Source organism: Ammospiza caudacuta, chromosome 2, assembly GCF_027887145.1.
Source record: "Ammospiza caudacuta isolate bAmmCau1 chromosome 2, bAmmCau1.pri, whole genome shotgun sequence".
NCBI lineage: Eukaryota > Metazoa > Chordata > Aves > Passeriformes > Passerellidae > Ammospiza > Ammospiza caudacuta.
Genome location: NC_080594.1, coordinates 9,491,085 through 9,517,249, shown reverse-complemented (window position 1 = coordinate 9,517,249; position 26,165 = coordinate 9,491,085). Strand labels below are relative to the sequence as shown.

Genomic DNA, 26,165 nt, shown 5'->3' with positions numbered 1-26,165 from the left:
AAATGAGTACATATTTACAATACCAGCCATCTCGTCCCAAATTAATTTTACTTTCATTTGTCAAACTGTATCATCTGCAAAAGGTTAGCAAGAGAGTGGCAGACCACAAGACACACAGTCTGTGTTAAGCTGCAAGATGGCATTTGCAGCGGCTGCAGAGCACAGAGGAACCCCGAGAAGCAGAGGCTGCTGTGCACTGTTCCCCCGCGCAGCTCTTTGGTCACTGCCGCGTCCCTCGCGGTGTCACCGACTGGCTCATGCAGAGCTGGCAGCGCACTCAGCACCGCCGGGCTGGGGAGAAAGAAACCCGGGAGTCCCAGGCCCTGGAATTCCCTCCTGGCCCAATCCTGGAGCAGCAGCTGGCCCAAGCGCCTCCAAGAGCAGCTCCCCTGCCTGCTGGGGCAGCCAAGGCGACGCGCTCGGCGTTGCGGAGTAGGCGAGGGCCGTTCCTAGTGAGGAGGGTTTACAAAGAAGGAGTAAAATAAAAACTAGCATTCTGATGGCATGAGGAAAAAGGAAAAATTGTACACTCTGATTGCACTGAACATTATTTCTGGCGTCAAACATCATCAGACTTGAGGCATCTTAAGTGATTTATTTTTTTTCTGATTAGATTTTAAAAGCCTGTTACAGTACATGTTGTTGTCTTCAGCTTTCTGTTTCCTGTATTAAAAAAAGAGGATATGAATTAATACATATTAACCTTTATAATTTAAAATTTATTTTACATATTTCTTAGAGATTTTCTACCTTTAAATGATAATTACTACTTTAAATTATGCACAGCAGTGTGACTGTGTGTTGGTTACCCTTTCTACAATCAGTATATAAAATTGAATCAATATCATTAGGCAGAAAAAGTAAAGAAACAAAATTGTATCTAAGTATGTAACAAAAAAATTTTATCTTAGTATCTACAGAATTATAAACTGTCAAAAGATGTGAAAGACAATGCCATGGTGTTCTTAGATGCTCTAGTTCTTTATTTTCAGTTTTGAAAGAATCTGGGTAGTGCAAAGTTCTCTTCAAACTATTGTGTTTCTGCAAGTCCTGTTCCATAAGTTTTACTGTGGTGATACATTATACTATATATGATTTGTTTTCTATGTTTTGACACATTCCAAATTTGTTTACTTGGATTGGGCATAACATTAATGGACACATAAATGCACTAATTTTCCTGAACAGAAATATTTCTGGTTCAAAAGTGTTTTTTCTGGCAGCTGTCTAAAAAAACCAAACCAGCTTTATTGCAGTCATCTTCAGTATTGCAAATGCAGTTACCTCCATCTCTTCTTCCTCTTCCTCTTCTCCTTGTTCATAGGCTCCCAGTACTTGCATTTCTGCAACATTCCTTCGGGCTAGATTTGCTTGATCTGCCCTCTGTCTGCCTCCTGACCCTCTTGACGACATGGAGCTGGAGGAGCTGGGATCTCTGGGATTATTTGATGTTGGAAATGTTGGTCTAGAATATGGCAGGATGTCCTCTGTATAATGAAATGTTTAACGTTGTTATGTTTACTAGCCCAGAGACACTGTGAACCTAAAATTTCTGCATGCAGTTGATTTGCTTTTTATGATTCTCAGGAGGTTTAAAGTGATGCCTGACAAGAACATGAAATATGCTGCTTCCATAGCAGCACTATAGAAGCTTTCTCAGGGAAATTTATAGTCTTTACATGGTAACGTTCTCTGCAGAAAAACTAATTCATGATTAGTGTCCATTTCATTTCCATTTAGGATACCTGGTCTATGTTCTACAGGAAAATGAAAAAAAAAAACCTCAGCCCCTGTAGTATATATTTGATATGACAGAGTAGGAGGAAATGAGAATACAAGTATGATACAGGGAACTCACTCCATGTAAATACTGGACCCTGCATTTCTCAGGCTGAATTTGAGACACAATCAGGGGCCATGCTTAAATATTTCACCACCATCCTCTATGGTAGCATTCTAATAACTTTTCTCTACAGCAATCCACTGTAATCAAACTTTTATTTACACGCCCACTTAACCAACTTAATATCCAAACACCCCTAATGTTATCCCTAAATACCTGTAGGTAGAAAGAACCAGATGTTTGTATCAATATCAGGACCAGGCATTTGTATCAATCTGTGCTCTTGGTGAACTCCTGGCATGTTCCCTTAATTAGTAAACTTAGCACTTTTCATATATAAGAGATTTCTTTGATCAGGTCTGGCTCATATAATGCTGTGTGGGTTAGTATTTATAATTAATCCACAACTACTAGGGCTTTCTTACTTACTCTTGAAACAGGACCAGGTATCATTCTGGTTTGTCCTCTGGTTTGTCTCTTTGTCCTCTACAAATTGGCAAAATGGGCCAAGCGTCCTTTTGTCCTCTACAAATTGACCAAAGTCCTTTTGTCCTCTACAAATTGGCAAATTTCCTTTTGGTTTGTCCCTTTGTCCTCTACAAATTGGCAAAATGGGCCAAGTGTCCTTTTGTCCTCTACAAATTGGCCAAGTGCATATCCTTTGGTTGGACAGTTAAGTTTCTGACTTACAGATCTACTGACTTCACTCAGTCTCCTTATAAACCAGATTATAATTAAATACATCAAATATAAGTAGACTGCAAGTGTATGGTAGGAGCAGGGATACTGATCCTTACAACTGTTGAGGAATATTTCTTTTTGGTTTTCTCAGCATTGCCTTTAATACATGATGGGTCTAAGGGCAGCAAAATAAAAAAGGAATGATATGTAAGCTTGTAGTAAGCTTGTCTTGCCCCAAGAAGATCCTCCAGCGTGCCCCATATCAACACCACAGTTATGATAAACAGTGGCACCTCAGCAGCTCTAATTCCCCACCACCAGCCTGCAGAGCTCCCAGTGCCCAACTCCCAGCACTCCAGCCCGCCCCGGGCAGGCAGAAGCACCTTGGAGAAGATGACTTTTTGCTGGTGCGCCGTCGCGTTTTGGTGCTTTGCTGGCTCGCGCTTTGCCGTCTCCCGGTGGCTCCAGGGGCTCCCGGCGCTCGGCCGAGCCCGTCCGCAGGTCGGGGTGCTGCCTGCCCTCCGCCCCGTCCCTGCCCTTGTAGCTGGCTCCCTTCCTGTCCGCCGGCCTGTCCGTCCTGCCGTCCACCGAGGCCAGCTTGGGCAGCAGCGCCGGCCGCACCTCCAGCTGTGCCTTGGACTGCGCCGTCGGGGACTTGATGGCCGGAGGGGGCACTGGAGGAGGGGGCAGGTCTGGGGGGGTGAAAGAGAAATTGAGAGTAATTACAATGACATTGCACACCAGTGAAATTAAGAAATAACATTTGACTTTGAACTGAAGAAACAGACGCTCTTGTTTGCTTTCTGCCCTCCTCTCTCCACCCTCAAAAGTGTTATGTTACTGTTGAAACTGCTGATGGGTATTTTTCCAAACGCTTGAGCTTTAAAAACACAGAGGATGACCTCTCCATGCCTTTGCAAATCACAATATTGTCTTAAAAATCATTACCAAAAACTTCAGGGTCTTGGATATCAGTTATGGATAACAACAAAGTATTAAGGATAATAACATCTCCTTCCTGACATTTGTAATTGTTTCCTAAGTCCATTCAAGAATACAACAGCTTGTGCTGCAATTGCTCAAGGTCTTCAGTGAAGTGAGCATTACAGCAAATGAGCTGGGATGTAAGAACATGTATCAGATGCGTTGCTGACATATGCAAAGATAAACTATATGCATTATTAGACTCTTCCTTTAAAATAGTAGGTTAAAATAACACACATATCCTTGATGTTTGTTGTTATGTCATGACATATTAAAAAAAAAAAAACAAATGCACAGTCAATGAGTTAATAAGCTCTCAGAAAAAAAAAAAAAACAAAAAAAAAAGAAGAAAAGACACACAAAGACTTCTGGATTTGTCTCTTTAAATTAGCACAGCTTAAGGGGTTCTAAAATTCTGAACTTTTAAAAATGCTATTTATAAAGAACACACATTATTTATTTCATTCTAATTTTCTATTCCTGCATTAGGACATAAAACTAGAATATGTAAAATGTTCATCAAGATACAACAATGCTCTGTGGAATATTAATGTGAAGAAAAAAATACAGGAGTCAAACAAGGGAGTGGCAATACAAAAGCAGTTCACAATAAAGGTATAGGCACAATTCATATGGATTTAAGAGAACAACAGTTTAAAAAAGTGAGATGAGGCTAATATTCTCAAGTGAAATTGCTAGGAAAAAAACCTATCACTATTAAAAATTGAAACTTCAGCCTTTTGTAATAGTGTGCTTTCTACTTCCACAAAAATCAGGAAGCAGCTGTGTTTTTCAAACACCATCACTATATATACAGCTAATTCTGAGTCTATTCCATGAAATGTTTCAACTTAAATTTACCTACATCAGGCCAAAAATAAAGGTAGTAATTCTGAGTAAGAAAAAGTAGATATCTAATATAAACATGTAAGTTCAGATATGGCAGATGCCAGACATTTTTGAGAGGTTTTCCAGTGGCACAAAGCATGAGTGACTTGATCCAGCCCTGTGGAAAGATGAAGCAATGCAGAATTCAGCGTTGTATGCAAGCTTACTGGGAACCATCCACCACACTCACCTGATGACATATCTTGGAATTATCCTGTCTTAAACAAGACTAGAAATTTTATCAATTGGCTGGACTGGAATGATGGGGAAGAATGATGTCAAAAAGTATGGTTCATAATGTTGGACATACTTCAGGGAAATTATATCCTGCTGCAATAACTCTACTGTCTTCGTGGAAAAAAAAACCCCACAACAAACAAACAAACAAAGCAAACAAACAAATAAACCCCATCAGGGTAGTTTGTTTGTTGATTTCAGCAGTTTTGGAGAGCAGCTAAAGGTAAACAAATAACTATTGAGACTTAATTTTGAGTATCTACCTAACACTCAATATTTGCAGGTATCTTTTAGGAAAACAGACTGTCATTTGCAAACCCTAAAAAGGAATAATGTAAGCTTGGATAAACTAAGTGGCTGAATCAAAGTGAAGGGGAGGTTTAGACTGGATATCAGGAAAAGGTTCTTCACCCAGAGAGTGGCTGGGCACTGGAACAGACTCACAGGGAAGTGGTCACAGCACCAAGCCTTACATTATACTTGGCAAGAAAGCTCAGAATCATTTATGCTGCATTCCTTTGTTATCTGTAACTGTTAAACATAGTTTGGAGAGGTACCCTCTGTTCAGTACACAGCCTCAGCAGTGGAAGTCTGTAATTCCAGCCACCAGAGTAGCACTCAGACTCCCTCTTCTAAAAATGTCCAAAAATGCTCTTTGGTGGCAGGTGAGGTCCAAACCAAACTACTTTCACTGGGCTGCCCAGCTCTGTAGATGCAAATTTGAATTTCTGAATCACAAAGATCCACACCCATGGGATCTTAAGAGTTAATACCTGTTGCAGAAAGTGTTATTCTGACGAAGTATATGTAAGTATATAACCTCTTACAAATCAGCAATCATGTGAAGTCTGCCTAAGACCTCAGCTGTGTGTAATTTGTTCCTCGAAAGCCCACTGCATAAATCCATGTCAATCCAGACTAAAGCTTATTGAGCACAAGAACTATTCTTCCAAAGCAAGGCTGAAGATGGACCCCACCCCTCACAGAACACTTACAGCAATTACTGTTAGCAATTACAGAACTTGAATTAAAAAATAAGACAAACTCCAAATTAGCCTGTGGAGATTCCAACAATTCTTTCCTTCCTGAGGAAAACTTTCTTCTCACAGTAGATCTTCCCTCAGAAGAGGACACACAGACTCAAAATGAAGATACTCAAACTCAGAAGTGTAGACTTTTGCAACCAGTGCTTTTCTTTTAACTCTGGTCAGATTTGTCCTTATCTCAACCCTGTGGGGTGCCTGCTGGGCACTAAAAAGGACTGTCATGGTTTTAAGCCCAGCTGGAGATGAAATTCCTCTCAGCAACTTGCTCAACCTTTCACCTCTCTCATCCCAGTGGAATGGGGAGGACAATCAAAATAAAAGTTGTTTGTTGAGCTAAGAATAGTTTAATAATTGAAAAGGAAAATAATACAATAATGGTAAACAATAACAATAATGATAACAATGAGGGGAAAAAAAAGTGATGCACAATGCAATTGCTCACCACCCAGTGGTCACCCAATTTGGTCACCATCCACTGACCAATGAATGCCAGACCCCTCTTCCTGAACCCCTCTGAGTAAATCCCCAGTTTATATACTGGACACAACATTCCATGGTGTGGAACATCCCTTGGGTCAGTTTGGGTCACCTGTCCCAGCTATGCTCCCTCCCAGTTTCTTCTGTGCACCTCCTCACTTGGCAGTGCATAAGATAAGATTAAAAAAAAAAAGTTGTTGACTTAGGATAAACACACCTTAATAAAAAAACATCATCAACACCATTCTTATTCTGATCCAAAACAAAGCCCTGTAACAGCTGCTGAGAAGAAATTAACTCTACCCCAGCTGAAACCAGGACAATGCAATGTCTTGTGTCTTGCATGCTCCACTCACTTTCTCTTCAATAAAGCACTGAACAGCCCTTCTCTGGAACCTGCTGATGTAAAGGGAGTGTAGATATCCAACATGAGCCTTTTCAGCCTCCCTTGGAGCCCGTGTCCAGCAGATGTGCCATGGCTGAACAAATATGAAGGGAAGGAACATTCCTGTAGCCTGTGAAATAGAGCTCGGAACAAACTACTTTGTTCAAGAATCCTCTACAGCTACACAGGACAAGGAACAAAGTGGTGTTGAATCTTTACTATGGAAAGGGAAGATGTACTGATATAAAATATTTCATAAACTGGCAGCAGCTCTATGGTAGGTACAGTAATAAATAAAGAAAAGTGATATTTGCTTTCAAGAACATTTTTGCAACCTGCAGGGAAACTATAAAAATCTTCATTATAACACAGTGCTTCTGACTGAGAAGAATCCTTAACAGAGGGAAAAAAAATCCCTTTCAGAGGTCAACACTATTACACCCCTGTGGTATTTATTTTAACAGCTCAGATCACAGAGAAAATCCAGATTCAATCTACCTCCTCGAGTACAAACTGGCACACTTCTTATTAAAAGCAAAATGGAAGCTTCCATTGTAAGGAATAAAAATAAATCACAAAGCAACATCAAACCAATGGAAAGAACTCAGAAGTATTTGTTAAAGGTCAGCTGTGCTCACATGTTTCATTCATGTCTATGTATCACTGTTATCCAGCTTCCCATGTAACTCAAACAATTAACGGATGCCATTTCATAGCTCAGGAGAAAGGTTTCTCCTACAGGAGAAATCTTCCATAGGTGTCTTTTGAAAGGGGAGAGGATAATTTTCTAAATGAGAACACACACAGGAACCAAGGCATAAGCTAAACAGTGTTGAGGAAAAATAATCTGCTAAATTTATTTAACACTAAAGTGGAGACGCCACAAATAAGCACAAGAAGATGAATTGTAAGTAGTGACCAATGAGGGAATTAGGCTTCATTAGGCAACTCTCTCTTTTAAACTCCATCAGGCTGCAGATTTTTTCAGTCATACCCTGAAGAAAACAGCAGTTACAGATTTGATGCAATACTGAAGAAGGCCCCTGGAAGTGGTCAAGGCAAGGCTGTATGGGGCTCTGAGCAACCTGGTCTAAGGTGTCCCTGGCCATGGCAGAGTTTAGAACCACATAACCTTTGAGGTTCCTTCCAACCTAGGCCATTCTATCATTCTGCAAGATACACAGTGAATTTTTAGTCTATTTTATGTTCATGCTGGCAGGCAAAACTCAGTCTTGTTCCTGACAAAGCCTTAGCTAGCATTTAAGATTTCCAGACACATCATAATCTGAGCTATTATTCATGTAGTGGAGTTGTTTTCAAGCTTTGTCTCTCAAGAAACATGGCTCACACTGTACACAATAACTGAATGGACAAATTACTACAGCAAAGCCCAGTATGATGTATGAAAACTGTTGCCTTTTTTTTTCTATGTACATTTGCATAATTATCAAAACAATTTTCACTCCACATAACTTCCCTCAAGTAAAAAATTCTGTATTTAAAAAATATAATGGGGTCAGAAGTAAGGACTGAGAAGAGGACAAGCATCTGAAAATTATTATAATTCAGTAACAACCTGATTTTTAGCAGAGTAAGAATTGCATTCCTACTTTTTTTGTACCTTGCTAAAATTTGCTTCATACGGAGTAGATTGTTTTGTACTGCACAGGCAGTGGGAGACAAAAAGTACAAATGGTGTTGGCATGCATAAAGGCTTAACATTTCCAAGTGAAAATTCAAGAAATATTTGGCAGATGTTCAACTGCCTTTTGTGAGAAATTCAGCTGCCCTGACATCATGTCATTGGCAACACAGCTAAATAATTCAGTTACAGTCTCAGCCAGTTAGTTGCAAAACTGTTTAGTATTTTTTCCTCACTCAGAGATTTAAAGAAGAATCAGGATTTAAAATCTCATGTGAACTGTGAAAGGCATAATTTTTACTGAAAGACCTACTGAATCAGAACAATGGCGAAGTACTTTTATCCTTTTTATCTAAATGCTTACAATTCTAGGGTTTGTAACAACTGATAAATCAATTCAAGACAGTTCAGAGGAGAGTCTCCCATATATATTTTTAGAAAAGACAAACATGGCCTTTTAAAGTTTGGTTTTCTAAATTAAATATGTAAGTAGGTCAGTCAAGGTTGAGAAGGAGGGTACATCTGCTAGTTGGTTCTTGTAATGCATTCTTAGTAAACCCTCCTAAAAGGCTAGATGAAGAGCAATTAAAAATTCATACATTTTAATCCTTACCACCTACTGTGCAAAGATTTTTAGCAACAAATATGAAGAACATTTCACTGCCTGGATGACTGTCAAGGAACAAAACAAGAGACTTGAAATCCCATCCCACATAAAGTAGCAACTGACTTGAACTATTGCTCACAGAAAATAGAAAATTGTTACTACTTGGACTGTGCGGAGTAGATCAGAGAGCACTCTTATTTAAAAATAGGTAGTAGTAGGCCTTTTATTGCTACATTAGTAACAAACACACCTTCAGAAAGGCCAATCTCTTTCACAGATTTCCCTGTATGATGATAGTAAAAAAAGAGAATTTTGAAAGATTTATATGTATTGCTGCTGATAATACTCCTGGCATTTTCAACTATTCATGAAAATCTTTAATTTACTTATATATTTTTCCTGTCAACTAATCATTTAAATTCTTCATTACTCTTGAATTTCATAGAAGTACTAGCAAGTACTAATTCAGGTAATTTGGGAACAGTAAAAAGTTCTTTCTATGCAATTCTTTAAAATTCCATTTAAGAGCCTGAGAAAGTAATGAAGGAAAATATTTTTCTCTTTTCACTATTTATTGAATACTTCTGCTTTTTATTTCCCAACTACTACAAACACATATATGTTTACTCATTATGAGGAAAAAAGCCACTCTGTATCAGGTACTCCTCTATAAAAAAAAATATAAATAATAGTCATCAAGCCAGTATAAAAACCTAAGTATATCTATGCTTAAATGTTTCATTCATGCATCCATACTTTTCTCCACCTAAGGAAAACAATTACAGTATTGTTACTTTATAGCTAATTCTAGAGGGTCGCAATATACTAGATGAGGCTATTAAAGTGAATGGTTAGAATGTACAGTAAGGTTCCAAATATACTTATGCAAATAGATTGAGGGGAAAAAACTAATAATTAAAAAAATATCTAAACCAAAAATGTCCTTCAACCTTTGGACTGGATTTTATTAGATCTGCAGGAATTAAAGCCATAATTTGCTATTCCCTGAATGACCACATTGTATTGCACTATAAAAAGGTTAGTGGAAATTCTTACCTAATTAGAAAATATGCTGAAGTAAGCAGGTGCTACATAACACAAAACAAATATTGATCATGATTGTCAAATTTATATTGCAACATCTAATGACAATGGTTCTATGATTTAAATCTGTATAACTACTTTCACAAAAAACCTGTCATCAAATACAGGCCCACCTCTTATTTATCCCTGTGTTAGAAGCAAATGGCCACATAAAACACCTTTATTTATTTATTTCTGATGTCCTAACTATTGTGTTTGTATTGAGGCTTGATGCTTTGCCAATTATTTCAGTTAAGAGCATTCTCTTCAAGAGAATAAAAGCTGATAAAATGTCAATAAAAATCCAGTGAAATGCCATTACAGGAGCCTTATAAACGTAACGTTTCTGGTACAGTTTTGGGATTTACACCTTGTGTTGTCCTTTCACAGAAGCAAACATGCACAAAAGCACTGTAATAACCTCTTGAAATCAGATAATATTCCAACAGCTCAGTTTGGCTGACAGAAGGGGCCTGGGCACAATCCAAGAGGCCCAGGTGCACTGTGTCATGCCAGCATTTAACGCAGCCTAATATCAGATAGATGCTACTGAGAGAAAATGCTCCCAATAAAGTACAGATAATAGCACGGACAACCACTCATCGCTAAATTACTTCTGCTCATCGTGCTTTGAGCTTTGTATTAAATTTTTTCGTCAAGTGGCAGGAATCACAGGGAGAAGTGGTTCAAAACTCCCTTCTTGTAACCCTGGATAAGGATCTATAATATTAGCCTTTCATATGATAATGGCAAATGATGCCCCTCTTTGAAAAAATTCAGGCTGGTAATGAAAGTCCTAATCAGATTGTTGTTGGAGAGAAGCAGGAGGTGGGGAGCTCTGCCCTTCTCTCCTTTTCCCTTCCCTCCCCTCCCCTTCCCCCACATCTCCCCCTGTTAGCAAATTCTGCAAACTTGACAAGATGGGTTAAGTCTTGGGGAATTTATCTTACATGAATTTCCAACAAAGCCCACGGATTGTTTCATACAACTGGAAGGCAGTGCTTTAATAAAAGCTGCACCACCTGAGGCATTTTCATTAAAGGCTCTCTCTAGACAACATCACAATGTTTGCATTATCATCCTACACCCCCAAGAGAATACAAGCACTACCTTTTCAGCAAGAGTTGATATTGTGTGTGAAGGCACGAGAGAAGATGATTAGATTTTGCTTTCACTCACAAAGTAACCGCTTGCAACAATGCTGTGGCCAGGATTACAATTCACTGAATTTGTGCTGCCCACCATTTGAACAGTGAATTGCTTTTTTTCAGGAAAAGGCACTTTCTGAAGGTTTTAATAGCCAGTCACGTGAATGAAGACTTTAATCCTAACCAAGCATTATTCTCAATGACTGTACTATTTAAGCTATCTGGGCTCTTAACTAATGACGGTAATTAGCCGATTAGGACACTATAGAAAACAGGTGCAAGGCTCTGGAGTGGCAGCATCAATGTAAAGTATTAAGAAACTCTGGCATTTAAAATGATTAAACTGTTCAGCTTGTTTAGCAACAGGAAACACAAATCACTGAATTCTGAAACGCGGCGTTATGTCTGCGGAAAAATTTCACGCGCACGCACATTTAGAAAGGTTCACTGAGGCTTTCACCCGTTTCAGTGGACTCACCATCTGTGTAGACTTCTCTGCGCAGATGTCCTGGCTGGTGTTTTTGCTTTTTGGCAGGTCGGACCTTCTGTATTACAACAGCACTCATGTTGCTGTCGGTGGATACAGGGCTGGTGGGTCTGGGACAGTGCGATGCATGAAAATGTCTACGGCCTGGAAATGGTGATAGAACAATAGCCATTATTCTTCTCACCTAAAATAAGACCTTTCATACTTTCTCTTTTCACATTAGAATGCTCTAGCTGTACAAAACCTAAAAATACACTGCTGGAACAATAGTAAAGCTCATCCAGTTTTAGAATGAGCTGTAACTAAATCGGAGCATTTGCTATCCTATCATTAGGCAGGCTGGCTTGGATGCACAGAAATTATCCAGCTGCTTGGTAGCTGGTAGCTCCTGCCCCAGGAGCACGAAATCCATCAGCAGGCAAGCACAAGCAGGATTCCCACTCAGCCAGTTTCTGGAAAGAGCAGAACATTTCCCTTTCAGGTTGCCCCTCCCCTAGCTTGGGCCACACAAGGTCACCCCTGCCATAAACAGAGCAAGTGACCAGCAGGTCTCAGGTACAGAAGTCTCCTCTGCCACTTTGAGTGAATTTTCAGGAATGCATTGAGGCTGGATGGCTGGCATTTTATCACAGATTATTTGCAGATAAGAAGTGTCGTGTTTTTAGGACATGCAGTCAGGCACACACAATACCAATATATATAAATCATTGCATAACATGAACTTAACTGTTGCAAAAATATTAGCAAACGTATGTAAAAAGACCTTTTCTAAACATGTAAGCCTCTACACATATTTATAGGAATTTATTTGTACAAAAGGGATAAAATCCTGGCCCCGTGGGTACGAATGGGAGTTTTGCCACCTACTTCAATCGGTCAGGATTTCATCCAGAATTACTAAATTACCTCCCCTCTCACTCTTCATGATGAACAGCTGTGTTGAAATGAAACAAAGGACTGCTAACTGGGAGAGGATATCTGAAGTGGGAGGAAGGTTGAAAATCTGTGGAGTCAGGGTGGACACAGTTGTGACAGAGTACCTCTTCTGAGGTCTGGCAGTTTAACGGGATTGATTGTCAAAACATTCATGGAACTGCCTGAAACCAGGATGCCAGCCTGCTGTACTCTTTAGATGAACTGTAACAATATCCACTTTGCCTAGTAAGGCTACTGTATATATCCAGTATATCTGTATATATCCAGTGTTACTAGTATCCAGTATGTTGTAAAAATACAGTATTTCAAAAAACATGTTTGATATGTTCAGTGGTATTTCAGGAGAAAGGAAAAGTGAAAACGCAAACATATGCATAAGGCCCTGCTGCATATGCATACTCTATAATTTAAAATGCAATTCATATTTTGATAGCAATAACAGCTATCAAAATATGAAACCAACACAAAGCCAGCTCATCCCAATAATAAAGCAGTAAAAGCCTGAACAGAATTCCTAAAGAAAAAAAAAAAAAACAGGGAAAATATGAATCTAAAGGTTTACTATTTATTTGGACACTTCAAGAGAGAGGGATTAAATCTTCTTCTCTTGTGGCTGAAACACTCTTCTGAGTAACTGAAAACTCAGGGAGCCTTATACTGGGAAAAGATAGACTTCTATAATCCTTTATTTTCCCCTCTCTCATTTAGTTCTGAGTACAAATCCACAAGCAGGGCTGGTGTTTGTCTGTGACCAGTGAGACCAAAGAACTACGAGCTACTTATGAAAAACACTGTAGAGCAGCAATTTATTTTAACTGTTTCACCAAAACTCCTGTCCTGCCTCTTCCTGACCTGTAAACATCCCAAGAAGAAGAGTTCAGAAAGCGCCTATGGACAGGTTCATTCCGCTGTGGCTTTTTGGTTCTCCTATGTCAGGATCCAGGACATCCCTCTGGCTGTCCTGAGCAGCCAAGACCCCTGCCAGGGGTCCCAGAGACCCTGGCACAGAGCCCAAAATGCCTGTGGTTTTGATTATGACCTGTGGAGCAAGTTACCTTAGATGAAGATCTGCAAGCCACGACAAATTAAGTAGAACGATAGTGAATTTAACCTGAGGTGAAAAAGTAGATTTTGGGGTTTTTTAGAATTGAGGTTCAGGGGGCAAGATGGAGGGATCTGGGCATGTCCAGCCTTTCTCCTTCTTCTTCTTGGCCTCCACCTTCTGCTGTGATGGTGGCACTTTTGGATTGGTTTAGAGTAGAAGCTCACTGTCTAACATAGGTGATAGGTATTGGAAAGTAATTGTAAATATTGGACAAGTAGTTTTTAATATAAAGATTAAACACTGCCCCGAGGGCAGAGAGAGCACCTTGGACTGTCCTGCTGAGCAGACCTTGGCAGGACAAGAGAAAGAATTTTATAGATAAGAAACAATAAACAAGAAGAAGCCAGGGCTCTTCATACCTCAGTCTCTCCTCTTGAGACTGAGAAATGAAGAGCTCTGACTCCTTCAAGTGCCGGGCTGGGAAAAAAGACTTTGTAACTTTTCTCAGGGTCACTCTGACCAGCTGGAAACCCCAACACTGCCATGGAGCAGAGGATCACCCACCTCCTGCTGCCTCGTGCATTTGCCTCCGGGCCACTTTGAGCCCGGCGTACTCGGCGGCCGCCGCCACGGCCTGTGCAAAGTCGGCGTCGGTGAAGAAGGAGCCGTCGGAGGAGCTGACGCTGGAGCGGCCGCTGGAGATGTTGTCCTCCTCGGAGGCCGAGCCCCAGCCATTGATCATGGAGCCCGTCACGGAGCTCTCCAGATCCCCGACGCTGGAGGCAGGGGTCTGCTCCAGGCCACGCAGCAGGAGCCTCCTGTTCTGCATCTTGGCCACCTCGATATCCGCCTCGTCCTCCTCCTCTTCCGGAGCGTCCGTGTCCATGTCGGAGACCAAGGGCCCTGAGATGTATCCGTAGGTGTGAGGTGGGGAGATGGGCCTTGGAGGGGGTGGAGGACTCACAGGTTGACGTCTGCATAAAAACACAAGGGTGAGAAGAACTGAAATCATGTAACAAAGTCAGAGAAAACAGCAGATTGATGAAAACAGTTTTTTTATTTCCCAGCAAGCTTGGCTGGCCTTTTTAAATCCACCTAATTTATATCTGAAATGCTCAGGTTTGGTTTTTTATACTTTTGCTGTAAATCAGAACTGCCAGCTATATAGCTTGAAATCTATCACAAAGAAACCTGATTTTTAAATACAGTTCTTTTATCACTGACTTTTATGATAAAGCCATTCATTTTCCCTAAATAATACACGTAGAGCTAAGCAAAGAAAATGGTAACCAAAAAATTGGTTACAGATCATGTGGCTATTTAAAAAATTATTTGTGCACCCTTGAGAGTATAAGCAAAAGAAATAACAGTAAACATATAGCTTGAAATAACTTTAAGCATATAGCTTGAAACTATCGATGCCAACAGATGCATCTATCCAAATAGATTGCTCCATTAACATTATCTTCCCTCCACCCACCTTCTGGTGATTCAGAAAGATATGGAAAGAGAGACTTCAACTTCATTATTTTTTTTTAATTGATCTAGGTGATGAAATAAAAGTATTTTCTACCACACTGTTACTTCTAGGCCTTAGGTGTAGCAATGTGCATACAGATGTATAGGTAAACTAATTTTGATCTTGATTTGTCAGTAATGGTATCTCCAGCTTAAGGAGGCAAAGTATAAGATATCAGATTAATGTTCAAGATTAGTTAATACTTCACTCAGAGGTTCCAGGTAGCAACATTGTCAACAGTTCTTCATGGGGACACAGACACACTCTTTAAGTGCCCTTTGTCTGGCAGGAAAACACAGTTTCTGCAGTAATGCCTCTCCCATTCTCTGCTGGCTGTGCTCAACAGGAATTTCTACTGCAGCCCGCTTTGAAAAAAATTTAATCTTCCTTTGTCAATTTTGCCCTCTTATTATCTCATTGAGAAATGGTGACTCTCATGGTTAAATCAACTCTTTTGTATTGGTGACATGCAATTTTTGGTTGGTTTTTAAAATATATTTATTCATTTTTTTATTTTAATAAATGGGAATGCATGTTAATTTTGGAAAGAAATGTTAGCATGGAAAGACCTATGACTCCATGGGAAGAGACAACTGGATCCTCCCTGGACTACATCATTACTGTTTCTCACTTGCTGCATTAAGTACTGAACAGAATGAAAAATAGGGATAAATATCCAATAATAATTTTATAACAGCACCCCCAAATCCCAGAAGCTGTTGCTGCCTGTAATCTGTACCTGCTTTGTCTAGAGACCTTGCCCAATAAAGTCTTACAGCCTGAATTTAAAGCTCTTGTGACAAATGTCCTTGTGATATATTTGTCTGTTCTCTAGGTTTTGGTTTTAGAAGACAGGCAACTGGTTACAAAATATGTTAGGGTTCTTGAAAATGTAGTTTAGCTGCCAAGCTTTAGGGATAGGCTAATTGAGAGCAGCTGGTTCACGGGCACACAGAATTAACAATTCTTCTTTCCCTTTATCTGATGCAGGTTCTCGCTTTCACAGTGACATTGTCTCCTATCTCAGCTCTGGGTTCAACATGATACTACCTCCTATGCCACTAAATCTTTAGATTTTTTCCTTGCTTTTTGACTATTCCAGACCACAGGTTTGTATTTCAGTTTGCTATATTTCCAGCAAGCTCACTAGACAGAGAAATACTCACTCTCACAACCAGAATCCTATTCTAGAGGCCTGGTTCTGACTACCATAGTAAATAACACCCAGCAGAACTATGAGTAAAGCTAATAAAATTATGACAAACAGCGTTTCAGGCATTATTTTCATTACACACCATTTAACATTTCACTATACACTGTTTACAAAACACCCAAAATCAATGTGGAAGGGCACCATGTGGAATGTATTGTTAATTTTAAAGTATTGCCACACCACATTCAAACAGGACCCCACCCTTCTAGAATGGGTTACAGCTGCTGAGCACAGGACACCCAATTCCTCAACAGCAGCCCTGGGTTGTATCAACACCAGCAGATGGAACAGGTAGCCAGCCAAGCCTTACAAATCAAATAAATAGAATTATATGACTACTTTAACTGATGAGATGGATGCAGCAAAAAGAAAAAAGAAACGTTTGAAAAAGTAAGATGGAAAAGACAAAATTAGGCACTAACAAATTCTAAGATTTTCAGCAAAGCTAGATTTAGCCATTGTAGGAGGGACAAAATAAATACAAATTTTATTTTTTCAGTCCACGAAAAGAGGAAGTGGTATGCCCTAGGAGCCTAAATTGGAGCATCCTTCCAGCTTCCCCTGCCACTAAGTTTTGATGGCATTGATGGTGACCAGCCAGGAGTTTTTGTGTTGAACAAAATTTCTACTTTCTAGACAGCTGCTGGCTGGTTATCCACATTTGTGCCCATCTGCTCCTGTGTCTACTCCATTCTGTATGTCAGGACATATCTCCCAATCTCCAGAAAATCACAGAGATTCTGGAATGTCACTCATGACTATTGGTCACGTAGCTTTTCCCCTTTTCATTTGTGTCCACCTAGCTTTACCTCTCAACCCAGAAAATTTAAGTGATTAAAATGAACACTTCTGTGGACCAGCGCACCAGGGTCAATGGAAACTACAGGAAATTTGCCATCCCATAATGGAAAGAGTGATTTTAAAGACTCAGGAAGATAAGGAAGAGGAAAGGATGAAAAGATACACAGTACAAGTGTTAACCATAAAGAGTAAAGGAAACAAATCAAGGCAGATCAAGTAGGGGGAGCTAAAGCAAAAGCAGATATAGACCCCTATAAAAAATATGTATAACTGCTTCCTACTTACAAAATGGGAACCAGAAAGATGACCTAACTTTTAAATAACATTTTGGAAAACACATCTATAAATATTCAGTAACTTATGTTGAAAAATCAAAGCTCTACAGTCTAATCAGAAAAATCATATAAATTTCATTTTAAGAGGCTTACATTTTGCTAAAAATAGAAATTCCACATAGAATGCTGCCTGTAAGTTTATATATTTGTGGCAATAAACAATATGTGCAAACCACTGGAGGAAAAAGATAATAAAAGCCCATCACTTGGGATGGAAAAGCTGTGCCTTCTTAACAAAAGCCAAGAGATGTAAGCATCATACATAAAAGGGCTCATTCAGAATTCACTGTTTTATGGGAGAGAAGCTGTGAGAGTTTATATGCAAAACAGTTGTAAAAGCAACTCAGAGAAGAAACAAAATTTCCCTGTAGCAAATATCTGTCTTTATTAATGTTGGTCATTCCTTTAAATAAGGTTAGATGGAAATGTTAAGAAAATTTTGCAAGCAGTAATTTCCTGCATTAGGATTTACGAGAGGAGGAAAATCTATAGGTTATATAAATTATATATTTATATATATTCATACATATTGGTGACAAGTTAATTGCACAGTTACTGTGAAATAATGCATGCTATTTTATGGTAATAATGCAGTAAATCTATTGGAAACAATGGAACTGTAATTATATGGTAAGCTGTGCTAACGATACCACTTTAACAACCTGATGACTGTGAATTTAACTTATGTCAGCATCGTAGGTACCCTAAAGTGATATACTGCATTTCTTCCCATGGTAGAATAACAAAGCAACTTAATTACTTATTTCTTAGGTTAAAATAGTTCTAGCATCCTGGATTAGAAGTTAAATAGCAACAGAGTAACGGGGAAATTGTTGGCCTCTCTAAATTCACCGGGAATTTTCAGTGGGGCTCGGATGCCTCTTGTCACATCTCTCTGGCTACATTTGCATTCACACACCTCCGGTCAGGTTGGTGTTGTGTGTGTCCCAGATCCTCCTGACAGTCCTGTAACATGGGCTGGAGCTCTTCCTGGGGAGAGGGGGTGAGGGTGGCAGTTGACTGGTGGCTATAGGAGACAGCGGCTGGAGAGGAAGCTGCTCCTCGCACAGGTGGAGTAGGACCCCGCTCATCTTCTTCCTCTTCCTCTAGCTCATCCTGCTGCAGATACATCCTTGCAGGTGGCACGGGACAAGGAATTTCCTGGTCATAGCTAAAATTAATTTTTTAAGAAAATAAGGACTTAAATTTGTACTGTGTAATTAGCATATGTGATACATGTATTAATAGCTCAGAAACAAAGCACTGCTCTCTGTGCCCTTGAGAACAGCTCAGTAAGGATGTGCTGAGTGGGTGCACACCACTGTCACTAAGTGCTCTGCAAATTGCCATGCTACAGCTTGACTAGCAGCACCAGAGCAGTGCTGGAGGAAGGTCTCGCTGCCAGCTTGTAGGGCAAATCACACTTCAATTAACTGGTGATTAAACTAGGAGGTGCACAATCTTACCCTTCATCCACTGAAAGGCTGTAATCTTCACTGTTGCTGTGGGGAGGAGGATGTGCTGGAGGGGGTGGGAGAAGATCTGCCCAGTTCATGCCAGCTTGCTTGGGAGCCTTTGGGGTCCGAGCACCCTTCTTGTGCCCTTGACTCCCTGGGAATAAAAAGCAGCACGTATTTGTAATGCTTTGAAGTCTCTCCTCACCACTAGCTATGAAAAGCAAAACAACTTCAGTTCCTTCCCAGATGCTCTTGCATTCTTTGAGAATTTACTGTTTTGTTCAGTTTTGAGCAAATTGGCATTCCTTCTTTTTACACTGGTTTGTGCTTGTAGCCTCTTTGTAGAGCTGATCTACATATTTAAAAGCTTGAATTTAAGCAGGAACTTTACATAGCATGGAAAAGACACATGGGATACAAAACTTTCATTTTTTAAATAAACAGTCAAAATGCGATAAAACCATAAATGAATTTTACACGCAATGTCATTAAGAGTGAGCTTCCTACTTCTGTTAATTACATTAAAGATTATAATCGAAAACATATGAGCTGTAGACATATTTTCTGAAGTGCCTTTATCCTATTTAATTGCTAGAACCTAAAATACAATATGATACAGATATGATCCATTAAAGTTCTACTGTTGCATTAAGTCACTAAATATCGGTAATTTGTACTTGTCCACTGAAACATTTTAGGCACAATGAAATTACTACTTTTAGTCTAAATGGCAGGTCCAGTTGAAAATAATTGCTGGAAGAACTAAAATAACAGAAGAAAAAATAAAGATCGATGAAGTATTTCACCAATGTTTTCAACTACTATTACTGGAAAATTACAGCTCATAATAAAGCAATGCAGCTTTAACAGTTCAAACAACTGTGAATAAGACCAATTATTCAGGTGGCAGCAAATTTTAAGTTTGGACATGGCTAAAATGAGAACTGGCTCAACCATTGTTCCTTGGTATCTATACATTTTAATCCTTCTTTGCTATTGTTACATCTTTCTTACAGATAAACTCCTTTTATGTAGATAAAGTCACTGTGATTTTGAGTGTTTTGGAATCATTCACATTTCTCTCTTAAACTGAGGCATGATTTTATATTTTCACAGTAAAGTATTATATACATGATTTAAATATACTGCAGAGAGATTTAGGAAGGTTTTTTTTTTCACTTCTGCTGTCTCAGATTTTCCACTCTTACTGAAAATAGTTCTGATAATTATCATCTCACATGAGCTGCCAGATACACATGTTTTAGCTATGTTAAATTGTTTTTGTGGTATCTTAGTATGAACAAGGAAGACACTAACTATCCCAAGGCGACCTGCATTCTGTATCCTAAGCACCATGATATATACACAGTTCAACACAATTAATTTATTACTTTGGTCAGCTTGCTTCATTCCTGCTAGAGTCCTTGGCATAGGACTATAAATTGTTAAGAGTTATGAATAACCCTAATAGGTATCAGCATGGAGAACAACACCCTCTCATTTTTAATTTGCATGGTTCATACCCCTGAGATGTTTCACGCTGAATTTCAAGTCTTAACATCACTGAGCACGGGCTCAGCACCACATCCTGATCCTCTAGACCTGGGAATGGGCAAAAGGCTGTCTTCCAGGACAACACAGCTGAGCAGCTGGGAGAATTGGGAGCTGTACTTATCTCCTCCCAGCCACTGAGAATTCAGATCATCCAGAGGCACAGCAGGGCTCATCAACATATTTATGTCTCTGCTGTGCCTTAGTTAGAATCAGCCAGGACAAAGCACAGGTTGGGATTAAGGCAACTGTACTAGCAAAGAAAACAGCAGAACAGAATGGAAAAGTCTGCATCTTGAGTAGTAGATGTAAAGTTCAAGGCCCTCGTGGCTGTGGCTATAACTCACCCTGAAATTGATTTGATGTAAATAAACACAGCCTAACTACTACACTCACAGTAAAGCCCCAAACCAAGCATGTGTGTAGTCTCTGGTTTAGCTCATATAGCTCTACCAGAAATCAAGCCTGGAAGTGAAAAGGTTATACCACAGTGATAAAACATAACTTTTGAACTAAAACATATTCTGTGGTCCCAAAGTACAGACTGCACAAAAAGTTGTTTTGTTTCAAGATTTTTACAAAGGATTTTTAGATTGTTTGTATAGGAGATGTTAATGAGAAACGAAATTTAATTATCTACCATCTATATCTAAATGATGTACATAAATAATTTTGACATATAGTGACTGAAACCTACAAAAATTTCATGCATGCCTGAATGCTTTTTTACTCAATGAAATACATGGGTTTAATTTACAAAATGAAAAACTTCTTAAAGCAGAGTTCTGTTTGGTATCACTCAACTACTGTGTATCTTGAGCAGGTTCATGAATTGGGTAAGTAGACCCAAGAGATGACAAAAAAAGTCACTAAAGTACAAGGAAGGTAACACTTAGATTAAAATCCTTTTTTCCTTTTTTATTTTTTTTTGGTGACAGTTGGAAAGAAATTGCTATGACTTGCCCATCTGGAAAACACAACATTACCCAGTACACCATCAGTGTCAGGAAATCCAACCACTTTTTGAGTTCATGACTTTCACAATTTCAAAAAATCAGTTACTTAACTGACATTTGGATGACACTAAGCAATCCTCAGGATGTAACAGAAATACAGGCACTTACTGGGACAGTTTTTGTGCTTTTCAACATCTACTGTCCATGCATTCCTCCCCATAACTCCTTCTCTAAGCCCAGCAAATATTGCTAACCACAGCTACAGCATCCAGACACCACAAAGCCTGAGGCTTGGAAAACACTGCAGGTACTCACCAGATGTACTGCTGCCTCTGTCTGAGCTGTTGTAGGATCCACCTGTATTCTGGTCATAAGACTGGTTGTAGGGAATAGTTGGAGCAATGTTGTCATTTACTCGGTAATCTGCAAGTTTAATGGTATGGTTAATGCTGCCCTTCAGGAACACCTCTACTTTTACATACTTGCTTTATAACACAAAGTAAGATCTGCTTTAAGTAGTGAACTAGAAACAAATTCATTTTTTGAAGGAAAAAAATCATCCTGCAATCGTGTTTTATTTTTATCTTGCCTCTTATTGTAGGCTTAGGGGAAATCATGGGAATTTAGTAGCTGCACAGCTAAAATGGAGTAAAATGGATTCTGTGCACAAGGCTTCCACAAAGCCTCTGCAACCATCAAGTCTCAATGAATCTATCTATTTGTCTGTCTGTGAGCATCTTGCACACAAATACTGTCATCTTGAATGACGGTCTCTGCCTAATTTATGCATGCAGAGCAACCAATGGACTGCAGTGACTACTTTTGGTATTTCAAAGGTGACACGCCCACATGAGCCAGCTCTGTATGACAAGGGCTGAATGATCTGCTGAAGCAACAATGCAGCTCCAACTGAATTTGGCTTACAACAGAAGGAGTCTTTGTTTCAGGTCTGCTGGCTCCAAGGATATTTTTATTTACACTGGATCATGCAGGTTCTACAGGCAGGGCCTTTTTTGCTAATGGCTGTTACCATAACTTTGCTCTCCAGTCCCAAAGCACTTGGTATACACTTATTACTTTTAAATCTAGATCTGGCAACCAGATCTGTAAAACTTCATCAGAAGTAAAATGTTCATCTGGCAGAACAATACCTTTGTGCTAAAAAGCAATTACAATTTACAGAGAACAGAAAGGAGGTAGGTTACTCTTCATACAGCAAATAAAACTGCGTCATAAACAGAACCACTGGACATAAAGTAGTGACAATGAAGCACAGCATGTAACTCATCAAAACAGTTACTTCCCATCACAAAAGCTATAGGTATAATCAGCAGCAAGATGGCTTTGACTTAGGAAATGAGAAAACCAAGATCAGACTATCAACTCATAAAATAGCAAATCAAAACAAAAATAAACAAAACTAAGAATTCAGTTCCCATCTGCTGCAGAAACGTTTGTGATAATGTAAGCATAGGAAAAAGAGCAAAATGATAAATTTCACACCAGAGTGTATTCTGTAATAGTTTCTAAGCCTAGCTGCATTCCACAGACCACGCTGAAGCCCTGCATACCGCATATGTTTACACAGAGGATAAACAGTAAATCAACACTCTGAAATATGTATATATGACTGTCAGCAGACAATGCTTTAAGGGGGCCTTTCCACACTGCAGTATGCTAGAGAATATGCAGCTGTAATATACACAATTTGAAAGATGCAGTATCTTCCAGCACATAAAAACCAAACATGTTTTAATTCCCAAAGAGGTACGTAATACACAGTTCATGAAAGAGAACAATTACAAAAAATACAGCTTCCACCCTCTAGTAAGGAGCCAAAACCCTTGAATTTTCTTTTGGCATGTTTATGTCAAGGGAAGGTGTGACATTTTATACTGCCCTTTGAACTCCTCTGTGAGTAGATGGGTCCAGTAGAGAAATCAACATTCTTGTAATGAAATGTCTCTTTTTACTGGATCACTTATCACTATGTGATCACTTCAGTTACAGCCTTGCAAAAAGTTCCAAGTTAGAATGGGTCCAACTCCTAGGGATACTTTTTTGCAAATCAGGTTATTAAGAGAGGTTGCATGGTAGCCTGGAGGACTAGAAAGAAGAAATCACATACCTATTTCTTCCAGTTCCCACACAGTATATTAAAGAAACATGCCTTCAAGGCCTCAAAAGCACATTCTGATATTTCCCATTAGCACTGAAATAAATTTATTTTTAGCTTCTGGATCCACAGACTTCAGTCAGGGTAACACAGGAATTTAGTTTCCAAAATTGTGTGCGGCAGCGTTGCCTCTCAATATCAGAACTGAAGGCTTGCTAGGAACAAGTCTAAAATGAATTGGAGCACTCCATTCGTGCCCCCAGTGTACAACACAATACAATTTTACAGAGTTTGATATGCAAAATTTCATTCGTTTACATGAGCATGTAGATTTAATGAGTCTCCATCCACAACTGGGAAGAGTAGGTTGACCTATTTAAAATTTAAGGTAGAATATAATGTGACTACCATGCATCTGGCTTATGAATAAAATATCTGGCCTCTTTCCTAACCAATCCCTTAACTACTATTAAATTTAAATTAATCTCATATCCACAGGAAATGTATTTTATTTAACTCTTTTCTAAAGACACAGCTTGTTATTTTTCACAATAAATTCAATATCAGAAAGGTTATCGTGGTGCTAATTAACTTTCTGACACTGCAAACGGTGTATTTCTGAATCTAAAGAGGCAGAAGCCTAAAAGCACTGCAGAAGCCTGTAATTGCTGAACCTGAAAGCTTTAGACTCCCAGAACCAGAAGGTCAAAACTCCTCTGACGCCTAAAGAGGAGAAACAAGCTAAAAGCTCTTCACCTTTGTTTAATTTGTTTTGCTCCATAATGTTGTACTGTATGGGTGGAGCCTCTTGCTTTTGCTGAACAGAGGGTTTCCAGTGTTTCTCATTGGTGTCCCCGCTGCCACTGTTAACATTATTGCTGATACTGGACTGGATGAGCTGAGTGGTGGCATAAGGAGTGGGCTGCCCAGGCTGGCTGACAAATCTTCCGTCCTTTAGATTGGGGCTATTGAAGGTTTTCATCTCATTGATTTTGTTGCTGAGGTCCACGTCCCCATACACAGTTGGCTCAGGCAACATCAGGTTTGTCTGCTTGTTGTCCAGCTGATTGTTGTAATTTGCTATACAATCGGCTAACCACAGAGGAGAGAAAAGAGAAAAGGTCATTCTGTTCGCCCACACCACCATGAAACCCCCTCTAACATTTCCTCACTGCACAACTGCATGGCTTGAACCCATGTAGCAGACACACTGAGGCAGAGATACTGCCATTAACTATGTAATAATTTACAGAATATTATTTACCTTATACACTACTGCTCCAAAAGGAGGGTTCACTGTTCTGATTCACTGTAAATTCAGACCTGCTGAATTATATCTACAATATCTACAATTATATCTACTTACCTTGCTGGGCTTTTCCATTGTGGCCATATAATCATTCATGGTTTTAGACATTATTCTCATAGCAGTGTATATATTCAATTAGTAATTGTGATTAAAATCACTTGTATTGCAAAGGAAATTCAACCAAAAGTTAACAGCAGGAGTAACTAAAAAAGACCTTTAACTCATGTCACCTAAACAGTATCTATACACTCTTGTATTTGTTGTAAGAAATAGACATACAATAGGTTTTCATGAAACACACTTAGAAATTATTACATGTAAGAGAATTAAAGAAAAACAACAGTTTAAGAGAATTAAAGAAAAACAAGTACAATGTAAAAGGTAACTCTGTACCCAGTATCAAGTCTTTATTTGATCATTGTTTGCTTGTACAATCTTATATTTTAATTTGAAACAAAAAAGGCAGAAAAGCAATCTGGAATTTTTGCTGATTTTCAGTTGCTTTGGATATTGTAAAATATGTAATAGCACAGTAATACATTGTCTTGTATGCTAAAGATATTTCATATAAACAGCATGAATTCATTCTTCTGACATCCTGAGCCCACCACTTATTGCAGACAGTAAATTGGCATGTGCTGATGCTCTGGCCACTGCATGAAACAGTGTCCCTGCCTTGCCATGTTCTCTTCCCACTGTGTGACACGAAGCCCACACATTTTTTTCCTCTCCACATCCAGTCCACTGGGAGATTACTGAATGAAGTAAAGTAGTCTGTGGGTCAGCAGTTAGAAGGCTTAGTGGAACCAGCATTCAATGATCCTTAAGCAAAAATTCTCATTTTCCAGTTGGTTAATGCATCAGTAATTACATAACGCTCACCAGGAATATAGTTTTCCTCTTTTAAGAGAAGTGGTATTTATGCTAATGAATTTGATTCAAAACTCGAAGTCCATTACCTGTATCCACAATGAATTTACTGGAGAGGATGGCAAGTCAAACTACACACAGAATTCAAGATTTTACCATTACTCTGAATGAAACAACTAGCAAACATAGAGGATTTTCAATTTCAAAAACATTCCCTAACACATACATATTTTAGAGATATATTACCCGAGAAAGGGGAATAAAATAATGCTTGTGTAAGAAAACCACCAATCCACATTTTCAGTGACTAAGGAACAATATCTGAACGTGCCACATAGAACTTATCACTGCACATTTCATGCCCCCCAGCCTGTGGGTTTTTTTGAAGGCTTTACTGTTTGATATATTTTTCCTTCTTATGTGAGGTGTTTTTACTGCCTCTGTTATTTATTGCTTCACAGTCTTCAACTTCTTGATTTCTAGAGTTTAAATGTTTCATTTCTCTCACCTACTGCATACTAGTCTTTCTTCCTTTCCAAGTCTATTGTA

At 39.1% G+C, this 26,165-nt stretch overlaps 1 protein-coding gene across 1 annotated transcript in view; it reads right to left on the bottom strand.

Annotated features, from left to right (window-relative positions):
* Positions 1–280: 280 nt before the first annotated feature.
* Positions 281–26,165, bottom strand: part of ROBO1 (roundabout guidance receptor 1) — a 293,397-nt gene continuing 267,512 nt past the window's right edge. The window contains exons 21-29 of the mRNA XM_058800512.1: positions 24,194–24,529; positions 21,637–21,744; positions 18,824–18,968; positions 18,277–18,528; positions 14,054–14,463; positions 11,500–11,652; positions 2,908–3,216; positions 1,285–1,487; positions 281–663 (exon numbers count right to left, since the gene is read on the bottom strand). Coding sequence (XP_058656495.1) covers positions 649–663; positions 1,285–1,487; positions 2,908–3,216; positions 11,500–11,652; positions 14,054–14,463; positions 18,277–18,528; positions 18,824–18,968; positions 21,637–21,744; positions 24,194–24,529 — 1,931 coding nt within the window. The 3' untranslated portion in view covers positions 281–648. The remainder of the gene's footprint in view (positions 664–1,284; positions 1,488–2,907; positions 3,217–11,499; positions 11,653–14,053; positions 14,464–18,276; positions 18,529–18,823; positions 18,969–21,636; positions 21,745–24,193; positions 24,530–26,165) is intronic.